Source organism: Taudactylus pleione, unplaced genomic scaffold, assembly GCF_031769625.1.
Source record: "Taudactylus pleione unplaced genomic scaffold, aTauple2 ptg000985l, whole genome shotgun sequence".
In the NCBI taxonomy this organism is placed as follows: domain Eukaryota; kingdom Metazoa; phylum Chordata; class Amphibia; order Anura; family Myobatrachidae; genus Taudactylus; species Taudactylus pleione.
The window spans coordinates 1,940,973-1,960,770 of NW_028285386.1; the positions used below are offsets into that span (position 1 = coordinate 1,940,973).

The 19,798-nt window shown below is 50.5% G+C and overlaps 1 protein-coding gene across 2 annotated transcripts in view; it reads right to left on the reverse strand.

The window, feature by feature from the left end:
* BUB1B (BUB1 mitotic checkpoint serine/threonine kinase B) overlaps positions 1-19,101 on the reverse strand; it is an 89,085-nt gene extending 69,984 nt beyond the window's left edge. For both annotated transcript variants that reach the window (XM_088460786.1, XM_088460785.1), the window contains exons 1-3: positions 18,956-19,101; positions 17,653-17,806; positions 7,740-7,799 (exon numbers count right to left, since the gene is read on the reverse strand). In XM_088460786.1, the coding sequence (XP_088316912.1) occupies positions 7,740-7,799; positions 17,653-17,792 (200 nt within the window). In that variant the 5' untranslated portion in view covers positions 17,793-17,806; positions 18,956-19,101. The remainder of the gene's footprint in view (positions 1-7,739; positions 7,800-17,652; positions 17,807-18,955) is intronic.
* Positions 19,102-19,798: the final 697 nt, after the last annotated feature.

Consider the following 19,798-nt stretch of genomic DNA (forward strand, 5'->3'; position numbering starts at 1 on the left):
GTTTTGCTTACAAGATTTAATTCTATTCCAATGCTGTTATATCATTCACTTAATTTACCATAGCCAATATTGAAATAGCGCACAACTGTGTAATATTGTATTTTGTGTCAATGCTGGCAGCACAGCGTGACCTCACACAGGGCCCGATTCAGAGATGGACGCTAATGCAATTTTCACGCAGATCGAGCTATTGTTTGCCATTGTACATGCGTTGCAGTGTGTATGTACAAAGGCAGCTCTGCGATCACACTGCAATCACGCAGGCCACAGAGACTCATCGCAGAGTGACTGACAGAAAATGAGCGTTTGTGGTGGTCTGAAAAACGCATGCGCCTCTGTCCGTTTGAATGCAGTTACATGGGCGTGCATACATCATCCACTGCTACAGCAGCACCCAAGGTTGTGGCAGGTCAGACCTGCCACAAGGGTAAGATGGGCTTCGATGTTACCGATATTTACACAGGTATAAGTTGGCGCACGCAGGTAAGAAGGCAGCAGTGGGTGTCTTTATGCTCAGTTGATCTTTGCAAACAGAATATTTTCGCATCTGCGTTCTGTATGAAATCGCATCGCATTAGCGTCCATCTCTGAGTCAGGCCCACAGATTGTTATGTAACCAGCGCACTATATAGTCTGTAAAATTATAATCTATGCTCCCTACCACACAAGCTGCTTCAGAAGTTGTGGACAGATGAACAATCTGCTTTATACTTGGTGGGGATGTCAAAGGGATCATCTATTAAAGTTATGTGTCAGATGGGACTCAACCCTCTCAAGACTATCCTCCCAGATCACTAATCGAGAAATGGATTTTGTTTTTCTCCAATACCAGGGCCCCCATTTACTACAATCCGCATTTAAAATGCGGTTGTAATGCAATATTTCCGACTAAATTCGCAATGCAAATTTAGGAGATATCACATGGATGTACTAACACCCGCATGCAGGGATAGAGCTTGCGATAAAGCTCTGTCCCTGTGAATCCCGTCCACACACTTCTCCCTGTATTTTTCCCCCCCCCCAAAAAATACAGGGAGAATGTGTCCGTACATGCGCAGCCGCTGAATACAGTTAACCCCCTCCCCGTTTACACTTACCTCAGTGATCGGTGCTCCAGTGATGTCCTCTAGGTCTTCGGTCAGCTGGTCTCCCGGCTCCTGCACGGTGACCCCGGTCAGCTGTTCTATGCAGCAGCTGACCAGAGTCATAGTGGAGGAGCCCGAAGACTAGCTGACCAGAGCACTGATCACCAAACCATGCAGTTAAGGATTTTTTTTTTTTTTTTTTTAACAGTGATTAGCTGTGTGGTCTAAATAGACCACAAGCTGATCTCTGGGGCAGGGTCTGCTCTGCCCATTAGAGCAAAGCGGGAGTCGGGGGAACACCCTGCATAACATCATCTATAGGTTATTAAAGAGCTTTCCCCCGGTATTTTTTCAGAACATATTTTTAGTAAATCTGGGCAGATCACATTTCCCATTACAAGTATGGGAAATGCGATCTGCTTACTAAAAATGTGTGATAACTAGGGTTTGGAGTACAATTCTGCAAATTTTACTACAAATTGCCCTTCAGCAAATTCATGCGACACTAAAATAATGTGAAACGGGCATGAAAAATAAGAGATATGGTAAGAACTTACCTTCGTTATCTCTATTTCTGCGAGTTCCATAGGGTTCCACAGGGATACCTTGGGTTATAGTCATGGCTTGGCCATCGGGCACCACACAGTTAACTTTGTGCTCCCAGGATGCACTGGCCCCCCTCCTATAAACCCGCCCCCAGGCCAAGGCACCTCAGTTCAGTAATAAGCTAAGGCCATAGGAGGAGAAAAAGGAGAGAAGGAAGTCTGGAACACACAAGAATCATTCTCACAACAGGCAGACGGAAAATCGGTGACCAGAACCAGACCCATCTGAAGCACAGGGCGACAGGGTGGGCGCCCTGTGGAACCCTATGGACCTCGCAGAAATAAGAGATATGGTAAGAACTTACCTTTTTGTTATCTCTATTTTCTGCAGCAGGCTCCATAGGGTATTCACGGGGATACCCTGAGAGTTGCCAAAGCAGTATCCTCAAGGGTGGGGGTGCTCCTGAGCAGAAAGGAGAATCAGCCGCCCGAAGTAAGCATCCTGAGAGGCAAAGGTATCAAATGCATAAAACCTTACAGAGGATCACGTGGCCGACTTACAAAGCTGTACAGCCGAGGCGCCACGTGAGCTGCCCATGAAGGACCCAGAGACCTCGTAGAATGAGCAGTAACAGAGGGCGGAACAGGAATGCCCTCATGAATGTAAGCCTCAGAAATCGCCATGCGAATCCATCTGGCCAACATTTGCTTGTTGGCCGGCCAATCCTTCTTATGGAAACCATAGAGGACGAACAAAGCGTCCCACTTCCTAAGGGAACCGGTATGGTCCACGTAAATCCGTAGAGCTCGTACCACATCCAATGAGGCCTCACCTGCTGAAAGGTCTGGTGAGTTAGAGGCCGGCACTAGTATTTCCTCATTAATGTGGAAACTAGAGACCACCGTTGGCAGGAACCCAGGGCAAGTCCGAAGCACTGCCCTGTTCCTGTTAAAAACCGGAAGGGGGGGCAGGAAAGAGCCCCCAAATCTGACACCCTCCTGGCAGAAGCAATAGCCAGGAGAAACACAGTCTTAGCTGTGAGCTATTTGATATCCACTGAGCCCAGTGGTTCAAATGGAGGTCCTTGGAGAGCCCGAAGGACCACAGCCAAATCCCAAGGAGCCACAGGAGGCACAAAGGGAGGCTGTATGCCAAGGTGCGAACATCCAGGAGTGGAGCAATCCTCCGCTGAAACCACACAGAGTGCGGAAACATGTACTTTCCATGAGGCTAGATGAAGACCCTTGTCTAAGCCTGCCTGGAGAAAAGCCAGAACCCTGTATCCGAAATACCTGGGGATCGTACCCCCTGGAGCGACACCATTCAAAGAAGGTATGCCACAACCTGTGGTAAGTCCTGGCAGAAGCAGGTTTCCGAGCTCTAAGCATGGTGTTAACCACCAAGCCGGAGAACCCCTTAGCTCTTAGGAGGGATGTCTCAAGAGCCACGCCATCAAAGACGACGTAAAACACAAGGACCCTAAGACAATACATCCGTTGCTCTTGCCTCAACATCCGGAGTGTCTTGTCTCTTGTTCTGGACCCGTACACTCTTAGCTTGCGGTTGTGTCTGGAGGCCATGAGGTCTATCTCTGAAAGGGTATACGTTTAGGATGCCGGCGGCCACAATACCGACCGCATGCTTCCCGACTCCTCAATCCCGGCTAGGGTTAGATGACAGGCATCTAAAATCTAGACGCCCATCATTACCCCTACACCGGGAGACTGGCACCCCGATCGAAGTGATGCTGGGCGCCGCAAGTGGACAGCTGCGGGCAGGGGGGGGGGGGGTCGATGACAGGGTGAGGCACCCCCGGGGGGAGGTTAGGGTTAGGCACCCCCTCGGGGGACTCGGGTTTATGCAGCGGGATAGGGGGAGGGTTAGGTTTAGGCACTTGGGAGGTGGTTAGGGTTAGGCAGCCCTAAGGGAGGGTTAGGTTAGTACTTACCTGAGGACGATCCGGATTTCCAGCTCTGTCGGGCTGCAGCGATCTCTTCCTCAGTCAGCCTGACGCTGCCGGGATTCGAACTGCCGGCCATTACATACCGATTCCCTCTGGAAGACCCCATTTGTCCACCAGGAGTTGGAAGACCTCCTGGTGAAGTGACCACTCCCCTGGATGTACATCGTGTCGACTGAGGAGGTCCACTTCCCAGTTGAGGACTCCTGGAATGAACACTGCCGAGATGGCTGGGAGATTTCAGGATACCTCTTTTAGAGCTGCCTGCCTTAGAGTTCCGCCTTGACGGTTTATGTAAGCCACCGTGGTGGCGTTGTCTGACTGAACATGTACGGGTTTCCCCTCGCAGAACCAGTCTTGCATGGAGGATCGCTCTGAACACTGCCCGAAGTTCCAATAGATTGATCGGAAGGGCAGATTCCGCTGACGTCCACCGTCCTTGAAAAACGTATGGACCTGTCCCTGCGCCCCAGCGACAGGCGTCCATAGTGAGAAGTACCCAATCCGGGACCCAAAATGGGCACCCCTTGTTTAGGTGAGATGTCTGTAACCATCAAGTCAGATGGCATCAGTGAGGACTTTTTCCAATTGATCAGCCAGCCATGAGTCTGCAACACAGATATTGTCAGGTGCAGATGATTGCGAAGTACCTCCGGAGACCCTGCTAGGAGAAGTAAGGTAAAAGGCGAACCCCCTGTAACCGCAGACGAGTTGCCATGACCTTGGTGAACACCCGCAGAAAGACCAAACAGCAGCGCTTGAAATTGGTAATGGTGATCCAATACAGCAAATCTGAGAAACCTCTGATAAACCGCAGCAATGGGGATATGTAGGTAGGCATCCTGAATATCCAGGGACACCATGAAATCCCCAGGTTCCATAGCCAATATAATGGAACGTAGAGTCTCCATCCTGAACCAACGGACCCTCAGAAACTTAATAGGATGGAAAGAACAGTTCTGTTTTGGTACCAAAAAGATTGGAGTAATAACCCGTCTCCCTGAGGGACAGGAACTATGACCCCTTCTTGGACCATAGAATTTACCACTTTCTGGATTTCCCGAGCCTTTGCAGAATGAAGGCCTGTGGGGAGGCCTTCTGCTGAAGGAGAGGGCGTACCCGTGAGAAACCACTTCTCTGACCCAGGTGTCTGTGGTAGTCATCCACCAGTGCTGGGCGAACTGAAGAAGTCGGCCTCCCACCTTGGGGTCCCCCAAGGGGAGGCCCGTCCCATCATGCTGAGGGTTTGGAATCAGGCTTGGTGACAGGGTGTCTAGCACTCCAAAGCCGCTTCTTGGGCTTGGGTGTCTTCTAGGTGGCTCCTGATGGTCTGGGAAAAGACTGCACCTTTTGCTTACCTTGAGGACGATAGGCCCGAAAGGAGGAAGTAGCAGTCCTAGACAGAGCCGACGGCAGACATGCAGCTGCCAACGTACTTTTTATCCAGGTCTGGGCCAGAGAAGACCTGACCATTAAACGGCAAGCCTTCCAGGCCCTTCTTGGATTCCGCGTCTGCATTGCAAAACTGTTTCTGCTGAAATCCTGGAAGTAACCAGGCTAACATACAACGCTGCTTCGTTAATATAAGTAGCAGAATCACGGATATTACCTACCAGCACCGTCTGCTCCTCAGAAGCATCAGAGGAGAATGACGACTCCAGAGCGTCAGCCCATTTTTCCTTGGCCCCAGCCACCCAACAGACCGCCATGAGCGGTCTGGCGGATCCTCCGGTCAAAGAGTAAATGGATTTTAAGCAAATCTCTACCTTGCGGTCCGTAACGTCCTTAAGTGAGGACATAGATGGCATGGGTAAGGTTTCACACTTAACCAGGCGTGTCACATGGGAATCCACCTGAGGAGGGGTGTCCCATTTAGTGAAGTAATCCTCTGCAAAGGGATAAGAATATGTCAGTCTCTTTTGGGGCCAAAACCTTTTCCCTGGGAATTTCCACGCTTCCTCCATATGATCCACCAGCTGACCAGATTGAGGATGACTGTGTTTTCCTCTATGAGCATAACCCTGTGAACAGCTTTAATTAGCCCAGATACAAAAATCCTGGACTTGTACTCAACCCCTTTAGTGGGTCGTTCAGAGTCAGATTCCGAGAGCTCACCTTCATCTGACGTCATCATCTTAATCATAATGTGGTAACAGTGGTGCTACTAATGGTCTCTTAGCAGGCCGCGGAGCGGGCTCCCGCAAAACATCCGTTAAGTTCTGTACTGTGGCAGACAGAGTGCTCACCCAGGCAGGTTCCTTTTGGGATACCCTCTGAGGAGAACCCTGTGCCACCATCAACTGCCCCAAGTACAGGGGAAGGGACTACAGCTTTATGCGTGAACCCCAATTGAGGGAACACAGGAGGAGGGGACATTCGCCCTACTAAAGGCATTAACAGTTAGCGTAAGCGCCGCCCAAGGAGGCTCCTGGGACATGCTGGCCGTTACAGGGGCGAGAGGCAGGGACAAACAAGTGCTGCATATCCCATCCTGCAGAAACTTCCCCTCCCCCACACGTGTTACACTTGGAACAGTTAAACCGGGGGGGAAGCACTTAGTGCGGAATCATCACTACCAGACATGTTAGTATGTGACCCCTTACAGGAAGTAAAACACTACCCACTGTGAGGTTTAATATGAACCCTGACAGTACTGTGCACCGATTAGGGTAGAACAGAGCAGAACACAGGGACAGTAAAAATGGCTGACAGAAGAAAATATACAGACATCACTAGCATAAAGTCACATACTATGCAGAAATAAATGCCTGCACTTACAACGTTATCATCAACCACTCAGATGCTAAGCCTGAAGTGGGAATAGCGCTACCTGACCAAACCTTTAGTAGTAGAAGAGGTAGGGGGGGGGGGATCCAGGCTCCACACTCCTACTCAGCGTTGCTGCGCATCCAAGATGGCCACCGAGTGTTGTGGAGACGTAGCCGTGGGGGAGGATCCCAAGCACCAGAGCGCCAAACCTCAGTAGAAAGGCGGCTGGTGCAGTGAGGGAGGGGCCTTCCCATGGTCTCAAACAGGAAAAGCACCCACCCTGGCATGCCAGTAACTCCTGGGATGCTGGAGTGCTTCCTTAACGGCCCAGCCCCATATCCATGGCTCCACTAACTGCCGCCCTCAGGGAGCCCCCATCCCTGAGGACACTGGACTGTGCCGCAGCGGGCACCTTCTGCAGTCCACAGTCCTGAGCTCCCGGGGCCCCGTTAGCTGGGACCCCTCAAAAAAGCCCGCTGAGTTCCCCCAGATCAGTACCGGTGGCTCAGCGCCAGCAGGGTTAAAGGTGCGGTAGTGGGGGCTTCCGCTGGACTGTCCGCACTTGCAATCTCAACTTCGGGGCTGTTTTGCCAGCAACCCCCATGCAGTGATCAGACTATGGCCGGGTACCAACTGAAACTGAGGTGCTTTGGCCTGGGGGCGGGGTTACAGGAGGGGGGCCCAGTGCATCCTGGGAACACAAAGTGAACTGTGTGGTGCCCGATGGCCAAGCCATGACTATAACCCAAGGTATCCCTTTGGATACCCAATGGAGCCTATTGCAGAAACACCCGTTTTCACAAATATTTTAGTAAATATAATGTTAATATATATATGCCGCCAAACGTGGACGAGGACTCTTAGCAAGTCTTTCTAATTAAAGGAATTCCAAGTATGCTTAGAAGTCAATCTGTTATATTTCAGATAGTTAACAGCTAGAGAGCAGATAGCTGTAGGATCTTCCAAAAGAGGTAATGGGGTAAAGGAACAGGTTTGTAATTTGTGTTAATGGCAGAGCTCAAGTAAGCAGAACTGTCATGGAAATACTGTTAGACTACGCATTTAAAAACTATTAATCTGAGTTGTGCAGCACTGTGTCATTAAAATAAACAGTTTCGTAAATTTAGCATGATTTATACAATAAGTCTCGGCTTTGAAATATTTATAAAAACTATTACAGGGAGAATAGAGAAAAATATATATGATACATCCTACTGATGAAGTGTCAATAACTTAATAAAAAGTAAAGTGACATACTACTGTAATAATGGCAATTATTAAAATGGTTTGCAACAGTTGAGTTCGTCTCTGAATTGAGAGCATAAGGGCTAGTACCATCTGCAAGACAACATTTTACTTTCTAAATCCATGCCCCATACCTGTCCCAAACATCCAAGGGATCGTCTCCAGTGTAGAAGCGAAGTTCTAACTCAAAGGACCTGGGAAAAGTAGAGGAAAAAAATACAAAATAAAGATCAGCACAGCATAATTTGTGTCCCCAATTTAAGTAATGCACAGTTTAAAACCATGTACAGGATAGATATACTATGTCACATGCTGCTGAAGGCTAAAGCTTCATGTCACAAACAGGAAACCTTGTTAGATGACAACTGAACCACTTCTAGTTATTTTCGGAATCTTGGCCGCATGGATTGCAGACCTTGATGTATAATAATACACCCTGTGCATAATAATGGGTAGCGCAGGTGGTTTATTTCATAAACTCCAATGTGGTTTTTATACTCTGCAAGCACTCACTCCTCTGGTATGTTTGTAATAAGACAGATTGCGTGTTACTTTTATGGAGACACAGTATATGGTGTCTATTTCTGATTAGGTGTTTCATAATGTATTTTGAGTTTTCATAATATGCAAGTCTTTCCCTTTCCTTTTCACTTTATGTACAAAATATTCAGGTTATTGGAAAGTAATTTACAGTAAAGCCTCATAAAGCAGCCATCCTACACGTAGCGATTACACATACTAGGTCATCTTTCCGATAGCAATACCATGCAACGTGAGTGATGGAAACTACAATCTCAGATAAACAGAAGAGCAACATCAGCTTGTTATATTAAAAGGCAGAGTCAGTTTTTACACAACCCTTTCTTTTTCCAGAATTGCCTCCCATTATAACGTCAGCAGTAGATCCACTCCCACTGTCATTAACGGTATGCAGCAAAGTATCTGGTAGATGAGCAAATTAAAAACAAGAGATATGGTAAGAACTTACCTTTGTTATCTCTGTTTCTACGAAGTCCATAGGGTCCACAGGGTTGACCTTGGGGTATAGCTGGATCTAGATCCACGGGCACCACGCAGTTAAAGCTTTGCTGCTCCCAGGATGCACTTGGGTCCGTCCTCCTCTATACCCCGCCCCGGCCACAGGCACCTCAGTTGGTAAGCAGCTAAGGCCGGAGGAGGAGACTAAACAGAGAGAAGGAAGACTGGAACACACAAGAAACCATACTAACAGAAATAGGAGACGGAAAACCGGTGACCAGCCACACAGCCCATTTGAAGCCAGGTGCGTCAGGGCGGGCGCCCTGTGGACCCTATGGACTTCGTAGAAACAGAGATAACAAAGGTAAGTTCTTACCATATCTCTTGTTTTCTACTTCAGGGTCCATAGGGGGTCCACAGGGTTGACCTTGGGGATGTCCCAAAGCAGTTCAACTAAGGGCGGGGACGCTCCTGTGCTGAAAGGAGTACCCGGCGCCCAAAGGATGCATCCTGAGAAGCGAAGGTGTCAAACGCATAAAACCTCAAAAACGTCTGAATTGAAGACCAAGTAGCCGCCTTACACAGCTGAACAGCGGAGGCGCCACGTCTAGCAGCCCAAGAGGGACCCACAGAACGAGTGGAATGAGCCTTAACAGAGGCTGGCACAGGTAAACCCTCCTGCGCATAAGCCTCACAAATAACTGAACGAAGCCAACGGGCTAACGTTTGCTTGTTGGCAGGCCAACCCCTCTTGTGAAAACCGAAGAGGACAAACAAAGAATCCGACTTCCTAACCGAAGCAGTCCGGTCCACATAGATTCTAAGTGCCCGGACCACATCCAAGGAAGCCTCACCAGCAGAAAGATCAGGTGACTGAAAAGCTGGCACAACAAGTTCCTGATTAATGTGGAACTTTGAAACCACTTTGGGCAAAAACTCAGGACGCGTGCGGAGCACTGCCCTGTCCTGGTGAAAAATCAGAAAAGGAGGGCTACAGGAAAGCGCCCCCAATTCTGAAACCCTCCTGGGCGAAGCAATTGCCAGGAGAAAAATGGTCTTAAACGTCAGCCACTTGAGCTCCACCGACTCAAGCGGCTCAAAAGGAGGACCCTGCAAGACCCTCAGTACCACCGTCAAGTCCCACGGAGCCACCGGAGGCACGAAGGGAGGCTGGATCCTGAGAACACCTTGGAAAAAGGTGTAAACATCTGGCAGTGTAGCAATCTGTCGCTGAAACCACACGGACAAAGCAGACACATGAACCTTCAGAGAGGCCAGGCGTAAGCCGAGGTCCAAACCCGATTGAAGAAATTCCAAGATTCTGGAAACCCGGAACACCTGCGGATCATAGTTTCTGGATTCACACCACTGAAAATAAGTGCGCCACACCCTGTGGTAAATCCACGCGGAGGCAGGCTTGCGTGCCCTAAGCATGGTACCAATCACTGAACTGGAGAAACCCCTAGACCTCAAGACGGCTGTCTCAAGAGCCACGCCGTCAAAGACAGCCGACCCAGATCCGGGTAAAGGCAGGGCCCCTGAGACAACAGGTCCCGACGCTGAGGAAGAAGGTACGGAGCGTCGATGGAGAGGCACCTCAGATCGGAGTACCAAGGACGTCTGGGCCACGCCGGAGCCACCAGCACGAGCGTGCCGCCGTCCTGCTTGAATTTCCGCAGAACCCGAGGAAGTAAGGATATCGGAGGAAACAGATACGCCAGGTGAAACGTCCATTTCACCGACAGAGCGTCTACCAGACAGGCGCCTGCGTCTCTTGTCCTTGACCCGTAAACGGGCAACTTGTGATTGTGACGGGAGGCCATCAAGTCCAGCTCCGGCAGCCCCCACCTGTCCACGAGTAGCTGAAACACCTCTGGGTGAAGCGACCATTCCCCGGGATGCACATCGTGACGGCTGAGGAAGTCCGCCTCCCAATTGAGGACTCCGGGAATGAAGACTGCCGAGATCGCTGGAACGTGACACTCCGCCCAAGCAAGAATGCGAGACACCTCCGACATTGCTGCCCGACTGCGAGTTCCCCCTTGGTGGTTGATGTACGCCACCGTGGTGGCGTTGTCGGACTGCACCTGAACCGCCCTTCCGTGAAGAGCGGGGCCGGACGACTGCAGGGCCCTGTACACAGCCCGCAGTTCCAGGATGTTGATGGGGAGAAGTGCTTCTTCCGCGGACCAACGACCCTGAAGCGATAATGAGCCGGTCACTGCCCCCCAACCCCGAAGACTGGCATCCGTCGTGAGCAGGACCCAGTCCGGGATCCAAAAGGGGCACCCCTCGACCAGATGCACCGTCTGAAGCCACCAAGCCAAAGACTGCCGAACCTCCGCGGACAACACCAGCATCTGAGAGCGGATCCGGTGAGGTAACCCGTTCCATTCCGATAGAATCAGCCCCCGCAGGGGCCGGGAATGGAACTGGGCAAATTCCACCATGTCGAATGTCGACACCATGGACCCCAGAACTCTCATAGCTGAATGGACCGACAGGCGGCAACTGCTCAGGCAACTGTGTATCCGCAGCTGCAGGGAGGAGACCTTCTCTGGAGTCAGGAAAATCCGCTGCTGACTAGAATCCAGCAGGGCTCCCAAATGAACCATCCGCTGTGATGGAATCAGGGAGGACTTCTTCCAGTTTATCAACCACCCGTGTGCTTGAAGACAAGCAATGGTCAGGTGGAGATGTCGAAGAAGCACCTCCGGGGAGCTCGCCAGCAGCAGAAGATCGTCCAGGTACGGCAACAGACGTAGACCCTGACCCCGAAGGTGGGCAGCCATAACCGCCATCACCTTGGTGAACACCCTCGGAGCCGTGGAAAGGCCAAAAGGCAACGCCCGAAATTGGTAGTGATGGTTCAGGATAGCAAACCTCAGATACCGCTGATGTGCCGGTGCTATGGGCACATGGAGATAGGCGTCCTGGATATCGAGGGAGACCATATAATCCCCGGGTTCCATCGCCAGAATGATGGAACGTAACGTTTCCATCCTGAACCTGGGAACTCTGAGGTATCTGTTCAGAGACTTCAAATTCAGGATAGGGCGATGAGAACCATTGGGTTTCTGTACCAGAAACAGTAGAATAGTACCCCGTCCCGCGCTGAGACTGCGGAACGGGAACAATGACCCCTGCTTGTAGCAAGGATTCTATAGCTACCTGAATCTGACCAGCTTTGGTCTTGTCCAGAGAAGGACTCGTACAGAAAAACTGGTGGGGCGGCCTGAACCGAAAAGACAGGGCGTACCCCTGAGAGACTACTTCTCGAACCCAGGCATCCGTGGTGGTATTGTGCCAACACTGGGCGAATTGGAGAAGTCGGCCTCCCACTCTGGGGTCCCCCAGAGAGAGGCCCGTCCCATCAGGCAGCAGGCTTATCCTCCTGCTTGGAAGAAGGGCGCCGAGCACTCCATGCCTGCTTCTTGGGCTTGGGTGCGGCCTTGGTCGCCGAATGTCTCGGGAAGGACTGGCCCTTGGCCTTACCCTGAACCCGAAAGGACCGAAAGGCAGAGCTCCTCACTTTAGCCGGCACAGAGGCCGAAGGGAGAAAAGCCGACTTGGACTTAGCCAAAGTATCCACTATTCTGTCCAAATCCGGACCAAATAGTAAATCACCATTAAAAGGCAAGGCCTCCAGACCCTTTTTTGAATCTGCATCAGCCCTCCAGGACCTCAGCCACAGGGAGCGCCGAGCAGATACCGCTGCAGCCGACACCCTAGAAGTGAGCAGGCTGGCATCCAAAGACGCTTCCCCAATATAGGAAGCTGCATCCCGCATCTGTCCCACTAACGCTCTCTGGATATCCGGAGCCTCATCAGAAAAGGTATCCTCCAAGGCATTGGCCCATGCCTCAATGGCTTTAGCCACCCAGGAGATAGCCATGGACGGGCGAGCCACCGCCCCGGAAAGAGAATAAATGGACTTTAAACAAGTCTCCACCTTCCTGTCCGTGGGATCCTTCAAAGAGGAGATAGACGGCAATGGCAACGTCGCGCTTTTGACCAAGCGGGTAACGTGGGAATCCACCGCCGGCGGAGTTTCCCATTTCCTGCAATGAGCTTCAGGAAAAGGATAGTTCGCCGCCAACCTCTTCTGTGGATGGAACCTCTTACTAGGTAATTGCCAGGCCGCCGCCATATGATCCGATAATTGATCAGACAGGGGGAACACAGTTGAGGTCACCTTGGCCTTTTTAAAATTAGGAAACTTCGACCTAGGAGCCGGCGCATCATCCTCAACATGTAGGATAGCCCGCACCGCCCTAACTAAGGCTGGAACATTAATGGAGGACTTAGCTTCCACCTCCTGCCCCATGACATCAGAGTCAGAGTCCTCATGGATTTCTCCATCATCTGAGGACACTTCCGAGTCCGACAACTGCGCAGCTAGTGAACTCACAACCGGACGTTTAGACACCCTTGGTGGCACATCACCTTGCAACATGGACTGAAACGCCGAGGATGAAGCCGCCAGACTCTGTACGGAGCTGGATAGAACATCCACCCAAGGCGGAGGAGCCGTCGGAGCAAAACTCTGCAAAGGCACTACAGACTGACACGTCCCTGGGGAAGACTGCACATACACAGGCAGTCCCGAGTAAGGACCCACAGTCTGGGCCCCGGGGGAAGACCGCAACGTTTGTGGAACCCTCGGGGAATGGGGGATGGTGGGCTGCGGTAACGCCCTAGAAAGGACCGCTGATGGGACCGATAACCGGTCCGCAATAGACGCCAGCACCTGTGAAAACATCGCCCAAGGAGGGTCCTGTGATACAGGGGGGTTGGAGGGGCCCGGTACCAGCTGGCACCGCCCGCACAGACCATCCTGAGATAAGTCCTCCCCATCAACTCCAGCAGCACAGCGTCTGCAGGAAAATAGCACAGGAGCCACAGAGCGCTCAGTCTCCTCATCAGACATGATACCGTAGATCACAAGAAACAGGTATCACCAGAGGAATTACGGTTTTAACACCCGCGCACTCACCAGTATGCGACACAACAGCCCAGATATGGTACTGTGTAGCACACAACAGTATGTGACTGACCCCACAAATACGTGTTTTATATAAGTGAGGGTCTCAGAAAAACGCCCTTCCCCCACACACCTGCCGGGCCGTAGGAGAAGGAAAGGGATAGGTATAAGCTGACAGTAAAGGAGAATAAGTCACAGACAGGCAGCACTAGCAATAGTCACATACAATGCAGAAAAGTTATACTCACTGCACCTTCCGCTACAATCAACCGCCCAGATTCAGTGTCTGGGAGGGCTATAGCGCTGTGTACACTGTCCTTTAGCAGGGGAGAGGTACACAGGGGGACCGGTCCACTTGATACCGCCTGGGAGTCTGCGATGTGCCAGTAAAGATGGCCGCCGGAGACCTCAGAGGAGGAGTGGCCGAGAGATAAGAGCAGCTCAGCGACGCCAGACTGCTTGTTGAAAGGCGCGCTGAGCTGAGGGGAGGAGCCGCTAGACAGGGAAGGCTGCCTCCCCTGGCTAGCAATTAACCCCCGGGTTGCCGGTCCCGCTACCAGCCTGATACCCTGGTGGTCTAGCGGACACGCGGGGTATTCCTCAATTGAGGGGGAGCCCGCCGCCGCCGCTAGCGCCTCCGGTCTGTCCCCAGAGACCGGAGGCTCCTGACTGCATTGAAGTATCCGCGGCCCGCCGCACGCGGCGACCCGCGGCTTACCTGATCCCCGTCGCGTCCGGCAGCAGTCAAGGGAGTCCCCAGAGCCCGGCTAGTACAGGCTCTGGGGTCCCGCCGCGATCCCCAGAGCTGTACTGGCGTCGCGGCGCCAGCGGGGAGAAGGAGCGGCAGCGTGGACGTCCTAAAGGACAGTCTGATGCTGCCGCTCTATCAGTGTAAAAAAAGTAGAAAAAAAATAAAAAATTTCTCTTTTAAAATAAAGCTTAGGGGCTGCTCCTGCAGCCCCACTGCGACAGGGTGACCCGACTCCGGCCGGGCACCAACTAAAACTGAGGTGCCTGTGGCCGGGGCGGGGTATAGAGGAGGACGGACCCAAGTGCATCCTGGGAGCAGCAAAGCTTTAACTGCGTGGTGCCCGTGGATCCAGATCCAGCTATACCCCAAGGTCAACCCTGTGGACCCCCTATGGACCCTGAAGTAGAAACAGGGAATTCAACTGCCTAGCCCAAGGGGAGTAATAAATGTGATGCCTTAATGCAGAGGCGGGGAACCTTTTTTCTGCCGAGGGCCATTTTGATATATATAACATTACTCACGGGCCTGGTGCAGGCCAAACCCCCTTCGTGCGATGTCACACAGGACGGGGCCAAAATCGCCAGCGATTACAGCAATGCCTGGAGCATCCTGAGAATGCTTTGGGGAGCTGTAAGGGCAGCGGTGTGACCGTCTGTAGCATCCTAAGGATGCTGCATATATTCTGGCTGCTGGGTACCATTATACGCACCCTACTATCCAGATGAGGCTAGCAGAAAAAAAGCTCAGAGGGCCTGACCAAATGATACAGGGGGCCTTATATGGCCCCTGGGCCTGAGGTTCCCCATCCCTGCCTTAATGGATAACAAGGACAGTCAGTCCAATCAGGTCCCAAATTGGAGGCCAACTCCTATCCATAGTTTGTGTGCCAGGACTGTGGTAGGGGGTGCTCTGTTAATCAGTCTTCTATTATTATGGCATTTAAAATAAACTGATTCTTGGATTAGGAGAAATTAAGCCTCGCAGGGCAAATATGTCCCTCTCCCCAAGTACCTCAATACTAGAGATGAGCGGTTCAGTTTTGGGTTGTAATTTACCCATCAAGTTCGGATCTCATATTGAGGCAAAATGTCATCTTTTATGGACAGGTGTGCCCAGACGTCCATGAAAGAACATTTTGCCTCGCTCTGAGATCCGAGCCAAAACCAAACAGCTCTACTCAATACCTGGGTCTCCTGCTGTATTACAGAAGATCCACTGTACAAATTTCTGTCAGATATCTGGCTGGTTGGAATGAAAAACTGGTAATGTATGGGAGCAAATGACAAACTCACAAACACTGGAAAATAGCCAAAAATGGTTGTTCAGACAAATTGGTTAAAACACACAAATGTAACCAATTTGAACAATTTTTTTGTCTTTTCAGTGTTTAAAAGCATATGATCGACTGTCATTTGCTTCCATACATTACCAATTGTTCATTCCAACCAGCCAGATTGGACAGATAATTGTATAGTGGATGGCCAGCTTTAGCCATGTCAACACACTACTCCTACAAACCTAGTACACCATAAGCAAACCAAGACACAAAGGTAAAGTATGCAATCTGTGTATCCTTATGCTTTATCTGCAACTTTATACTAATTCCTTTGCAAAAAAAAAAAAACATTAGTACACTATGGCCCTGATTCAGAGCCGGACGCTCTGACAGAGCGCTCGCTCTGAATCAGGGCGGTTTTTTTTTTTATGGAGCGGCCTGCTGGCAGCTCGCATTGATGTGGGTTGCCACCCACAGCTAATGCGAGCGGCCAGGATGATGGTCGCGATGGTCAAGACCATCGCGACCATCGGGTTTGCGACGAGTCCCCGAGTTGTAGGGTCTTGTGGCCGCAAGCCCCAGAGAGCTTTCGGCTCAAAACAGAGCTGCAAGCTCTCCCACTGACATCACTTGTGATGTCAGTGGGGCCGCCCCCAAACGGTAGGCGTTCTCATGGGAACGCCTCTGCCTGGAAAGCCACCCCCCAGCCCGCCCACCAAAGGGGGTGTGCTGACACTCAACATTGACAGCACGCCCCCTTTGGTGCGAGACCCGGTGCGACGGATTGCCCGTTGCTATCCGGGTCTCGCGCATGACTGAGCCGGCTCAGTCGTGCACATGCCCTCTGGGCCACCAACGACCCGGTTGCAAGCGCTCAGCGCTTGCGACCGGGTCTGAATCAGGCCCTATATGCAATCCAAGTCATGAAATTGAGGAAAAAGTAGCATAATTGAGGAAGAAGTGCACAACACGGGAATCACACCATATGGTCAAAAAGGACAGGTGTATGAGCACACACCAGTAGCTGTAGATAAATCCCAATCATAAACAAACAATGCATTTTAAAATGACCAACATATCTATTTGCAGTAGGGAAGGCCATCGGAAACTGGGCAAACATGGATGTTTCCAATCCGATGGAACTGCCTTCTCTGTTCCATTCAAGGATTGTGATGGTTGCCACAACCACATGCTTGTTTCCGATGGCTGACACCAGGAAGGAGAAAAATAGAGCTCTGCAGAGCTCCCTTTGCGCATGCACAAACTTCAGATGCCCACTGCGAACACGCACCAATACACCATTGGGTGGTTAAACCATGGAATGGTTTGCATGCAAAGGCTACACTCGCAATTCTGACACTATTCTATGGCACCTGGCCAGCAACAAATGCCTGCAGTATTGTAAATGTTGCCCTGCACTACAACAAGTTCATGCAATCAGGCTTATGGTACGTACACACGGTACAATCAGTCATCGATAATGATATCACTGACTGATCTCCCTGCACCTTCCCGGTGTGCTGGATGATCGATATCGTTCATCCAGCAGACCACCAACGACGGGCCAGCAACCCGCGATCCCCATGTAACCTGGACGATATCGTCCAGGTTGGCCTGCATGCACGGCCGATGGACGATATCGTCCTTGCGTGCCTGCGCTTCGTAAGGGTTGGAAGGCACAAAAAAAAAAAAAAAAAACACGAGAAAACTACTCTGGTCAATACAATAAAATGATGACGGGCTGACTCGCCCTGATACAGGAATAACATCACAATTAAGCTACATACACATGGTCAGATCTGTCAGGTGTGTCAGATGAACAATTTGACCAACGATTTGTACTATGAACGATTTTTGACTGCATTAAAATGACTGAAATCATCCAAAACTGACTGCAAACACATCAGATGTCAGATATCGTTATCTGACCATCAGGAACGCGCATCATTCAGATATGTCAGATTTTCCTTCAGATATGAACGATTGAATGATTTTTGAAATAGTTATCGTTCAGATCTGAAGAAAAATCTGACCGTGTGTATGCACCATTACACTTACTGCTTCTTTTGCTGGACAGCATTATGGTTAGTGCTTTCTTGCTGGGAGAGGACCTCCTGAAGAGTGGACATAGCCCTTCCTTGCCTAAGAGGTTGGACATTTTCCTTGCTCAGTTCCCATTCATCAGCAGCCTCTGCCATGACTTACTGACTTCCTGTTGGATACAGAGAAATAAGTGCTTATTAATGAGACATTTGCTTAACAGAATACATACATATACACACACACACACACACACACGTGTATTGGACCTGGCACATGCCGGGTAACCTTCCCAGGGCAGAGAGGTTCCCTGTCTAGATCTGTCCCATCGCTTGCTGCTGGAAGGGTGGCACACACCCCTGCATGTTGGAGACTGGACAGAGCTTACAAGATTACTATATACTAGGTCAAAAAGGGGCCAGCATATACCAGGTTACCTCAGCCTGGCCACTGCTCCACCCTCCTCTCAGTTCACTGTCTGCACAGAAGAACCCTGCAGCTATACTCACCTTACCCATTCACAGCAGGCCCTCCCAAGAGAAAATATTTATATTTCATAATTTGTTTATATGGCACCACAGATTTTCCCACAGCACCTTACAAGGTACATGAACAAATAAGTGAACACGAAACCAGTGACTTACAGTACAATACAATGCAGGTCAAGGACATGGTTTATATATATTACTGTATAAGCGATCAAAACACTCAAAATAAGTAGCTGGGCGTAAGTAACGTAGTGTTAGGTGCCCTTGCGGACAGTAAGGAAGGAATAGGTGAAAGGAGAAGCACATAAAGGGAGAGGTCCCTGCTCATTTGTGTATTAATAAATATATTACACTGGGAACCAATTAAAGGTTGTTGAATTGATATACAAATGAATATGTGCACCTCCACCACTCAGATTATCATGCTTGATCTATCAAGGCCACTTTTTTTTATTTTGACTCCTCAGGATCAGGCTGCACACCATTCCCTGGCACTAACAGCTATGAGATGGTAAATGCTTACACCCAGGCACAAGGCCAGTGGCAGCCTCGCCATACCACCCGTTACTGACAGTGGACGTGTAATAGTTTCACTCTAGTCCCCGAATAGCAGAGGTAAGGCATCCCGTGATTCTCCAGCAGGTGTGGAACTACAGGTACCAGCTCGGCCTCCACAACCACCGTGTAACTGGATCTGTGACTGGCAGTGACATGGAATATGTAACTGCTGCCACACCTGCCCACCTCACTGCACAGCACTGACAGCGCTCTGCTGGTGCGTGTGCTGTGCGTATCCAGAGCCACCCACAGCCAAGCATAAACCCGCCGCTCACCTCCTCCCGATGGTTACTGACTCCCGACAGGCAGACCCGGCTGCTACTACACAGAGAAACCGAATTCAAACTGATACTGCGGCCTCCCGATTGGCCCGCTGCGTGTCCTGTCACATGTGCCCAATGCCGCCGGCTCCTCCTTCTTAGTCCTGAAGGCTCACGGGAGATGTAGTTTTTATTACTTTTCTTTTTTTCTTCTTCTTCAATTCCAAGCTTTATTCATTTTATTCTGGCTCACATGAGCAGAACTTGCAGAAGCAGTAATGCACGTGCCTTTGTAATAAAGGAGTGTTGTCCAACATCGGTCCTTACTCCTTATGGCTAATGGTGCGTACACACTGGCGATTAAAGTGGACGACTGAACGATAACGATATCGTTATCGTTCAGTTGTCCACTTTATTGTCCATTTTTAACACAAAAACGATGAACGATAACAACAACGCACGTTCCCGCGGGTCGTTCATCATTATCGTTCATCGGGTTAACATGCAGGCCAACCTGACGATGTCGTCAGGTTGCTGCATGTCAGGGAATGGGGGAGAGAGCCCGGCGCTGAACGATATCGTTACTGATATCGTTCAGCGGGTGTGCTCAATGTCATGAACGACACTGAGCACAGCCTGCCGGGGACACACTAGACGATATCGCTTAGGGAGCATATCGTCTAGTGTGTACACTCCTTATGCTGGGTACACACTGAGACAATGTCGGCAGGATATGTAGTTTCCGTCCGAATCAGAATGACATCCTACCCTCCAACATGACCCATCCCACCCAGTACAAATTGCTCTGCTCCTGGACTTCCCACCTAATGTATGATTGCAGACACCTGTGTTGAACTA